Source organism: Topomyia yanbarensis, unplaced genomic scaffold (genome assembly GCF_030247195.1).
Source record: "Topomyia yanbarensis strain Yona2022 unplaced genomic scaffold, ASM3024719v1 HiC_scaffold_805, whole genome shotgun sequence".
NCBI lineage: Eukaryota > Metazoa > Arthropoda > Insecta > Diptera > Culicidae > Topomyia > Topomyia yanbarensis.
Window position 1 is genome coordinate 1 of NW_026684053.1, and position 11,000 is coordinate 11,000.

Genomic DNA, 11,000 nt, shown 5'->3' on the forward strand with positions numbered 1-11,000 from the left:
ATACTCCCACTGTAGCCCTAATAGACCCCATGCCCCACGTTCGTCTTGTAGACCAGTACTCAATTCTGAAAGTAACTTTTCAGAATCTTGCACAGATAGTTCGGTACCCATATTCTGGGCAGCGCTACTGCGAAAGCCACCGCGTGTGAACGCGTTCTTCACGTCGATCGTGATAACGGCGCAGCGCGATTACCTCTTCTCTTGTGCTTCAATCAGGGGGGTGTCACTCCTGTCATCCGCTATTGAGATATACAGACTTTGACAGTAGTCAACATATAGTGGGCCTAGCCGCCTCTAGGCCCATGTCGCCCGTGCAATAGCATTGGGTTGTTTTTATTTTAACAAAGGCAGATGTTGGCTAGGACAAAATGGCTGCCTAGCAGGGGGCTGGCTTCAATGCTTTCTGCACGCTCGATATAACTGTGCGGATAGCGTCCACCGTCGAGATCCCTTTCTGGAACCCGAACTGCCTCTGCGATAGTCCGTTCTCACTTTCAGTGTAGTTCGTCAGCCTGTTGAGGATGACCCTTTCCCGAAGTTTACCAAGAGTATCTAGCAGCTATATAGATCGATACGACGCTGTTTCTCCCTTGGCAGCAACACCTGGCAGCTTCTGGATCTTCCATTTATCCGGGGAGTAGCCTTCGTCCAAGCATTTTTGTAGAACTATGCTGAACAAGTACGTAAACATCAGGATCGCGGTCTTCAGTGTCACGTTGAGGATACCGCTTTCTTCGCTTTCAGTCCTTTTGTCACTATAAATAGCTCGTCGTTGGAGACTCGATTGTCACTAGCACTTCCACTAACTGCATCAGCGTGCGGCGTAGGCGGCCATGCGTTGTTGGGTCCTTCATCTTAGCCATCATGGCACGCTAAGCGTTGCCCCAGGGGTCAGTGTTTACTTCTCTGCACAATTTATTGTAGCAAGTGGACTTGCTTAGCACTATCTCGCGTATAAAAGTGATTCTAGCCGCTCGGACCTTTTACTCTTCTCTGTCTGCCTCAGATCGTGCTCTCGGAACGCGTCGTCTGGCTTTTAGGCAAGCAGCCCGGAGGATGCTGAGCATTTCTTTCCAACAATACGTCGGACTCCGGCTGTTCCTCGGCTCCCTTTTCCACGGCGTCGATGCATCACACGCCTTCGCTAATGTTTCCTACAGCTCATCGGTATTCGAAATTGGAGGGAGGTGATTCCACAAAAAGGTCCTTGTCGAAGTCCTATATTTTCCACTTCCGCTCGCCAGTCCTCACTCTCGGCGTTACAATACCGTGGACCAATGATACTTTACACCGGAAGGGTGCATTCGTGTCGAAAGTAAGGTTATATAAATTATAATTATAATTCAGGGTATATTACATGTCATACATAGTACATCATAATCTTTTGTAAACATTCGCTTCCTTGAGGAAGCTTATCATTTTCATCTCGTTATCGTTGTCGTTGCATAGCGCCGCTCGTAGACTCGTCGGCTCGATGTCGTGCTTTTTCCTAATTTCGTCGTATTTCTTGCAGTGGAGAGTAAGATGATGGACGTCTATAGTGACCACGCAGCAATCAAATGCTGGTGGGGATGTCTTTAGTCTTTTGACTTTAGTGGACGCTGACCACCGACGGTACCATTGGTTTCGGATAGCTGGTTTGATGTGTTTTACGGCGTCTAACCCGGAACAGATATACCTAATGGAGCAATGTAAGCCTCCTCGTTACCATGGATGCCAGCGTGACCGGGAATCCAGCAGACCTTGAGTGGACGATTTCGTAGCAGGTTTTCAATTTCCTGGATCCACGGGTAGTGGGATGTGCCGGCTTCGATTGCCGATAAACAGCTGGCCGAGTCGGACATGATCACTAAATCGCTGACTGTGTTGAATGTTGTTAGCGCTGTTTTTATGCCTCAGCCGAGAATCTTTCAAGCCTTCACTGTAGACGATTGTTGAGCGGCTGAAACAATTGGTTAGGAGCTCTTGAATAACTGCACGAACAATTTCCGAGGGATCTCCAGCTTTTACACGCTTCTTGATATCCCAAATGATCTGGGGCGTGCGATCGTACCACTTTCGATCAGATTGTGGCGTTTGGGTGTAGATGTTTGGAAGAGGCGTTCCGACTATTTCAGACGTTCGGAAGCTCAGCCTGTCAGACGTTCGGAAGCTCGGCGTGCCAGGGAAAGGTCAGCATGCTCCCTGCTGTTTCTTGACATTCTGATGGCTAATTGGGCTACAATTTGGAGAATGAGGGAATCTAACGGTGAAGTACCTGTTTCGGCCATAATGGCTATGATCAGACTGGTGATGTATACTCCAGATGCATATCTGATCATCTTGTATGCATGCACCAGGGTTTTGATCTCTACCTCTACTGACGAGTCCCTTGCCATATAAAAGTCGCGAAGTAAAAACTGCGGATCCGATTTGCAGCAATAAGAGCGTTGACCACGGCGCAGCTTGGCACCGGTCATCTTCAGGAGCCTAGATTCGCATGCCCTCTTCGTCAATTTGCAGTGCGCTATAAAGTAAAGTGACCGATCGAGGGTGACACCGAGAGTTTTCAGGCGTGTTTCTGTCGGTATAGCAACTCAATCTATCGTGATTGTTTGACTGGGCGCAAGGCGGGTATTAGGGCTGCAACAGAAGATGCTGGATTTTGTTGCAGACACGTAAATGCCACACTACTCACCCATTTATGGACGGCTTTTACTGCTGACTGAAGTTTTCGATAAAACGGCTCGCCTTTTTTACAGTATTCGGAACCACGCAAAAAGATGGGTTGAATAGCCACGAGAAACAGCTTAACCGAGAGCACTGAATCTTGTGGTACACCGTTTTCCAGCGGAAGAGCGGGCGATAAGTGACCCTATGCATTAACCTGAAATTATCTTTCTGCCAGGAAACTGTTCAGCACGTTGAACACGTACCGCATATCTGCCATTTCTGCAGTGTTCGTAAGATGCTATACTTCCAGGTAGTATCGTAAGTCTTGTACAAGTAAAGCGACGCTATCAGACAGTGCTTGTCAGGGTCGGGTAATGACCTCTCCAACGCCGTAAAGTTTGTGTTAGTGCACCAACCTAAAGGCAGCTCGTTAGGTTGATTGGACGGAATGCAGCTGCACCCGTGTCACTCGAGTTTTGTTTTGGAATTTGCTACGATGATTTGAGTTCACCAACAGGGTGGGAATACGCCACTGTGCCATATTCTGTTGAAGACTTCGAACATGGCAGTTTTCACTGACAATGGCAGTCGCTGAAGCATAGGATAACCGATGCAGTCCGGCCCTGAAGAGCCACTTTGTCCTCTATCGAGTGGCACAGTAGCTCGTTCAGAGTGAAGTCGATGTTGTAAGTATCGTCGGTATCTGGCGAGAAATTCACGTGGTTTCGTTCGGCCTTTTCCTTCTCTCTTTTAAACAATAGCGAAAAGCTGGTGGTTGCAAATCTTTCGCTGTAATGTTGTGCCAGCTCTTCAGCTACTTCTTCCGCCTTATTCGTGTACCCATTGGACCGCTTGAGGACAGTTGGTCAGTTCTGACGTTTCCATCTTAACCTGTTCACTGTCTGCCACATCTCCGCTGCAGTGAAACTTATGGATATCTTCGCGGATATCTTCGCAACGAATTCCTCCCACGGTCCATGTTAGGCATCATGGATCGACTTTTTTGCGGCCGCTCGCGCCTCATGGAAGCGATATGTTGCGCGTTAAAGTCGCCCAGTATGAGTACTGGACGTGGGAGATGCTTAAGGAAATCACCCAGCTTCTCTTGACACGCTTGAGTACTGGGAAGGAAGCAGATCGAAACCATCGTAATTAGTTGTATCCGAACAGCGATCGCTTGAATATTTCCACCGACTTCAAGTCTCACCACCATCCCGAATGGCGAGCCCTACCCCTTGTTGCCAGTATCGGTGACTCCCAGTCTCAAGAGGGAAAGTGTAGTTGCTACCGACGAAATCTGCTGAAATCACTCGGCTGTTCAGCTTTGTTTCTTATAACGCTATCAAGCTCGGTTCGTATTGGGCGATCAGCTGCCTAAGGTCACCGATATTGGAACGCATGCCCCCAATATTCCACTGACTCTCGCATCTGGTGATCGTCGCTGACGAATACAATGTTGATGGTGAACGTCTACGAGTTCGTGTTGACTTGCTGACAGGGCTCCTCGACGTGGTTGGGAGATCGATGCCCTGGAACTGCTGTTGCGATGCGCGTTCACCGGTGGAAAGCCAGGAGGAGAATTGCGATGGCTGTAAATCCACGCTCAGTTTCTGTACCAAGGTGAAGGATCAGGTTCAACAAACCATCTAACGAAAAGATAAGTTCTACGATGCCGTATGAGTTACTTGGATCCTTCGCTTGGATGATTGGATTTCCTTTTGTTTCATGGAAAAATATTGCAACAAGATATCTGGCATATGAGAATTTAATTGACTGATCCGCTGCAACGGATATCTAAGGAGGATCCCTAGATGTTATTTCCCGAGAGCCACGACTGAACACTCTAGTCAGTTGCAAGTACCGGTGGTCGTAGACGTAAACGAAGAACAGGTATTTCCGTATAATCGAGACGGTGCACTCTGGTAGCTGCGAAGACCAAAGTTTCATCGTTGAAACCTTCGACGATACCGCTATAAGAGCGGCAGGTGGTGGTACTGAAGATACGATTGATCCGTTTCGTTCGTTGGGCTCATCCAGTAACAGTGATAGAAACAGAGCGGCATTTGTGGTCTGATTAATCTACGGTTCTGGATATTCAACAAATTCAACTCGGAATTCAACACGGTTGTAGACCGCTATGTGGACGGAAATGGAGTTCGTGTCCTTTGAAGAGGTCTGGCATTTTCTAAGTATCAAGCTAAGCAAATATGCAAATGGAGTATTCGATTTTAACCAAAAAGTTAGGTCGTCAGTCGTTTTGGTATCGCTGAAGCGAAATTGTCGAAGTACCATTAGGATGTTGGTTTTTGGAAACAGGACGTTAAAGGTGCCCGATAATCTACAATACCATAGTCTGGTTGGTGCGCTCCTGTATGTCGGACGAAAAGATGTCCCTCGCAGCAGTACTGGGTTGATCTGTACTACGACTACTACGCTACCCGTTGGGAACAGAGAATTACGCGCTGAAACTGAATAATGGGTGGTGGAAGCTGATTATGAAGCCCTCTTGGTAGCGTCACCTGAAGCAGTTTGGTTGCGTAGGTGTCGAAGTAGCTAAGTCGCGCAGGCGCAGAATTTTCACTGCTAGTACGTGTGCCACATAGTCAACGAGTGTGGGATCTGTCTAAAGTTCGACAATATATTCTAGGTTCTTTGATTTTCTAACATTCTTATTCAAAGCACTAACCTTTTCGAGGTATGTGCATTTTTAAGCAGCGTACGACTCAATAAAACGAAACAAACTTTGATAGATAACGCTAAGGTAGGGCTTTCTGAACAATCTCAGATGATTTATATAGTGCTGCATGTGTCAAAATCAAGCAACAGGATAGTCGGAGAGACAACTGACCCATTTTTGAGGGTTTGCATGAGGTTGTTGATACCTCCGGTAATCGTGTAGTGCACTGTGTGCACATTCTAATGAAATTTTAGCTAGATCGTTGTACAGCTCCATTCGGTCGCCTAAACGTAGATATTGACGCGAGTGTCGAAAGTATCGAAAAGAGCCTTCAAGACAACGAATGAAACCAAATGAATAAGAGATATGCATGAACCCATGATCAAGATGAATGTAGTAAGGTTAGCAACTCAACCTTCTTCTGAACCTCCTTCTTTATACACAAACTCAGAGCGGTTGAATTAAGTAATAATTTAACTCCTACTCACCTTGAGGAATATACGATCGACGCTCTTGCACGACGGAATGCAGCATAAACAGGCCAATGTACATCTTGATCGATTTGTAGTCCCGCTTCCTAGTTACCGTACCAGCGTGTTGTTCCAATAACAGTTTCATCTTGTACTTCAACCCGGCTGGGGGCTCGAACAAAACTTTGTTACATTTGTTAATAAACGCGTTGTGCAAAGACCCATCCGTTTCCGACGTAAGCCACAGCTTGAATCCATTCGCTAAATTTAACGACTTCATCGTTTCGTCTAAATGGCGCAGCCACTGTGGAACCGTGTGGATGTTTTTGATGCAAACCCAGCTGCCAGCATTCGCCGCTTCTTTAACCAGCTTCAGTGCCTCCTGCTCGTATCCCTTACTGACCGCGAACTCCGCGTATTTTGCTAGGCCAATTGTATGCTTTGCATGGTCGCGAATTTCTTCGGATGGATCAATCCCGGAAGCGGTGATCAGTAGAAGCGGTTCATCCGGGAAGCTTTCCTCGGCAAGCAGCTTGATCGAAGGTCGTACCGTATAGAGCGCTTTAAGTCCCATAATGTTTTGAACCGAACGGGCTATGGTTCGAATGAGTAGATCCGGTCTAAGGACTAGTGCAATCAAGATCGCTTGGAAGTCAGTCATGCTCGCAGGTGGAGATATGTCGTTGGATTCAACGTACTTTAGCCATGCGCTGGTATTGTCTAAGTTTAGCTTTGAGAATAATTCCGGGTGTTGATGCTTCAGGGCTTGTACTTTTGGGACGTTCTCTTGCTTGATCCACGATGGCAGCTGTTGAACTGCTGTCTGTTCAGCGTGCGCGAAATTAAAAACAAATGATTCCCATTCCTTCTCGGGAACCTGCTCGGGGAATGCCTGTTTGCAGATGTTTAATCCCAAAATTGTCTGTTCGTCTTTCGGGATACTACGACTCAGTAGAGAAAATATCCTTTTAACCAACATTTTGTACATTTCCTCTGCCGTTGAATGTTTTTCGTTGTCAATCACGTTCAAGAATATGGCCGTAAACTTGGATACGTTGATACTGTAGAAACGTCTAATACCCATGAAGAATTTGGACGCTAAGCTACAGAATTCCTTTCGTCGACTGTAGTGTTCCATTAGCTGATCGCGGATTGCAGCGAATTCGTTAAGCGATTGCTCGATTAGACTCGCACTAGCTTTGATGTTGTTCAACGTACTCAACAAAGGTTCATTCTTCAAAATATCCCCTTTGGAAGACGATAATTCCTGAAGCAATTTATCCTGCAGACTACGTTTCTCCTTCATCAGTCGACCTTCCTGCTGCAGCAAATCCACGCGTTTCTTCTCGATTTCCGGATCTTTGGCTAGTACCCAGTTGAAGGTTAGCACATCGGTTAACCCTGCTGTGGTGGTGGTGAACATCAGGTTCATGAAGTGCGCCTGCAGCTCGGAACCCAGATTGAGTCGTTCGTTCTGGGTTACCAAGATCAGTTTGAAGTCGTCATGAAGATCGATCAGTTTGTTGCTGATTTGTACCATTCGTTTGTTAAATCTGACGTGGATGCGGGATAAGAAGAGAGATAGTAGCGGGGGCTCGACAGCGTTGACATTGCGAACTATCAAAATTTTGCCGAACCGTATCGCCAACTCGAGTACGTACCCAAATCGATCGGTGGATTGACTAGACAGTTCGAAAGTGTGGTTTAGATAGTTCAAGTAGTTGCAGAGCCATTTCAAGCCTAGTTCGGTGGGATCTACTAGAAGCGGAACCGGGGTGGTTCCGTATGGTAGCATCAGAAATTGATTCAAAATGGTGGCATTCTCGCGGTACTGTTGATCAGCACTTAATCCCATAGTTTCCCAAATGATCTTGTCTTGGTTGGACACCAGATCCTCCAGATTGAATTGTTGTTCTTTAGTCAGCTTTGACGCAGCTAGTAACGTATCTTTCCGTTCTTCCAGTGTCAAATGAGAGACATGAGTTATACAGAAAGCTGTCATGAAGCTTCGTTTATCTATGTGAGCGATCGTATGGTTTAGTTCTTCAAGCTCCTTACTCCAGCTTAAGAATTCAGTGCTCAAGTTTTGAACTAGTACTTCCGCTGCGTGCAAAGTTTGTTTTGCTTCTTCGAGTTTTATTTCTAGCATAGCGGCTTCTTGAGTGTGGACGTTCAATTGTTCGGAAAGTCCTTTGACCGTATCGTTAACATTATCTAAACCGCTGGACAAAGAGTTCATTTCCGTTTCTGCCTTCTCGAGGTTTTCGCGAAGTTCATTCTGCTCGCGCTCCAGCGGTTTAATGCTTTGTACTACCTTCGAATATTTCACATTGGCTATAACCCACGCTGCCAGTGGAGCAGCGGCAGCGGAGGCTCTCTTAGCATTCTTCTGTTCATACGAATCGGCTTTGGTCTGCAAAAGTTTCTCGACAGCTTGACAATTCTCTGGACTGATTCTAGCTGGATCAAGCGAACGGATATCCTCCTTGACGCCTCGTTTGGCTAGGAAGGTCTTCATACTATTCCACGAAGTATCTCGGATACCCATCAACCGCAGGACACCTTCCAGGATATCGCGAACTGTTTCCGGTGGAGCTCGCAGTGATCGAATCTCCGACAGGGCTTCGGTTTTTATCTGACCAACAGCGGCGGTAGCTTCGCGAAGTATTGGTTCAACTAGACTGAGTTCCTCTTCGATTGCTTTCTTCCGTTCGATCAGTTTTACGCTACTCTCCTTCGTTTCACGTTGTAACTGGAGCAGTTCCGTTTTTTGATCGTTTGCGCTGCGCATCGTGGTTGATATCATTTCCAGGGATTTGTTGGCGAGTTTTCGTTTCTCGGCTAGCGCTTTCTGTTTCTCTTGTGCTTCTAGCTTCAGGTTCTCCACGATTTTGTGAGTTTCCGACAGTTTGTCTACGCCGATCTGGATCTGAGATTTGTAGCGTTCTTTCTCCGATTTTTGCTTCTGATATACGTGCCAGTAGGTCTGGATCAGCTGTATTCGACGCTTCGGTGAACGGGACCATTCGCTAAGGTTTTCAGCGAGGATATCGTTAAAGAAAGTGGGTAGGGGAACTTGATGTTTACTGATACTTGCTAGATATTTAATTAGACTATCGGCGGGAGTTATTTTGTCTTGTAGAATCCAGATCATCTCAGATTTTTGGTAGATGGCTGGGTAGCTTTCGAACAAATCTCGCGTTTTGGGAGAAGAGTTCTCTAGCAGTAGAACCAGATGAAAATTATTCTTCAAACGATGCAGAAAGTACGCAGAAAGAGACATTTGGAACGACTCCAAGGCTGCTTGTGCCTTCAGAGGATTAGCCAGGTTTTCCAAGTCGTCTCCGAAGAAATCCACCAATTCAGCACTCTCCAAGATAGCTTCGCATGTTTTCATAATGTCAGCCTGGTACTCTATCAGTGAATGGTCAATGTAGAACACCGCCGGTTCGTTTTCTAAAGCACAGTTTTGCATGGCAATCTTTAGGTCGTTGTTGAACTCGTTGATCGAATAGTTTTTGGATGTTTGTGGGAAAACAACCTTCACGTTCAGCATGGTGGCTGCTACATATAGAGCTTCCAGACGACATGATCCAGTTCGGCCGCACATAACCAAGTTTGATTGTGGTCTGGATAGAACACGGACGATGGAGGACACGATATCGATAAATTCTTCCGAGAATGGGATGTCCACAGAGATAACTTCAGCATCTGTAAATATGTGAAAGGTAAAAATTCGCAGATTCGTGACCCAGTCCACAGGTTACTTACTACACATTGAAATAGTCTGGTTCACAGACCCTTTCCAGCTATCGACATCCATCAGTTGTAATTCAGATTTATGTTGTCCTTCTTTGGGACCAAAAACAACACGACCCTCAACATTTGGGAGCACTCGGAGGTTATCTCGGAGAATCTCGTCAAACATCTGACGATCATCGTTGGTTAGCAGACGGTCCCGAAAAATTCGGTTAGACTCGTATCTCATCGCCTGGCTGAAATGTTCGGCCGGGTAATACAGAACTCCACTAATCCATCTCTCGATCATCTTTGGCGTGAACCGGTAGTGTAAAACTTCTCCACGGTTGAAACGTGCTTGCGTTTCAAAATAAACGTTCATAACAGCTCGAACCAGGTCGTTTAATTTAAGCTTCACGGCACTCTGTCCGAGTTGGTTGTACAGCGGTAGAATCATACTTTTAACGATACTCTCCATGCCCAAGTTGCTCGGATACCCGATCTGCACAAGAGTGCAGATTGACAGAAATCTGGGAGAAATATGTGTTTTGCGAAGATTGGAAACCGAAGCGCAGATGAGTACTCCGGAGACACTTATCCACTCGAGAGTTTCCGAATAGAATCCGGTGCGGTTTATGATTTGTAGCAGGAGCTCGACAACTTCACACGTTCCCCATCGATCAACGGAACAGAGGTCAATGTTTTTGAAATACAGTACAACTCTGGAGAACTTCGGACGATACTCTTTACCTTTGACGGTGGTAAGAACAAGCGAATTCTGCTTCAGAGTATTCAGGATGCTGGATGTGGTCAACTGAGAACTACAGCTAATTGTGACTAGTTGGTAGCCGTTGAATTCACTGACAATGGTTTGCAAAAGCAAACTTTTGCCATTGCCACTAGGACCAACAAGCAAAGTTATGCGACGGTTTTCGGAGTTGATGCTTTGTTTCAGCAGTTCGCCGCATAACTTCATCAGTGGAGTTTTGACCAGAACATTCGTGAACACATTTTCGTTGATAAAAGATCCGGTAATCTCGTCGGTGCTGTACAGCTCTACCATATCCCTAAAGCTGTTGTAGTAGTGATACTCCGCTACAGAACTGTCAGTTATCATTATGTCAGCCATGGAGAATACTTGGTTTGACAGTTTGTTTTTTCCATCTGCACTCAGAACTCCATTGAGTCCACACAGCAGATCGATGCAGAACTGATCCGTAGACTTGGCCTGTTCAATAGCAAGCAGACCTGATTCGGCTAAACTTATGAGAGAGTAGCCGAACGGTCGAAGCTTTTGTTCCTCGATCCACTCAATTGCTCTGTAGTAGTGTTGCTCTAGGAGAGACTTCAGTATCTCCGCGTCCGATTGTTTCGCTAGCCATGCGTCAACCACCAACTGATAAGGTAGATCATCTGTATTTAAATTTATTATTCCCATACGAGAGATGGTAGCTGGCGAGGCC

At 46.2% G+C, this 11,000-nt stretch overlaps 1 protein-coding gene across 1 annotated transcript; it reads right to left on the minus strand.

The window, feature by feature from the left end:
* Positions 1 to 1,678: 1,678 nt before the first annotated feature.
* Positions 1,679 to 10,993, minus strand: LOC131696161 (cytoplasmic dynein 2 heavy chain 1-like; the record flags this gene model as incomplete). The annotated part of the gene is made up of 3 exons (XM_058984702.1): positions 1,679 to 1,861; positions 5,818 to 9,510; positions 9,571 to 10,993. Coding segments are annotated over 3 exons (5,299 nt in total), but the record flags the coding sequence as incomplete, so codon positions are not given.
* Positions 10,994 to 11,000: the final 7 nt, after the last annotated feature.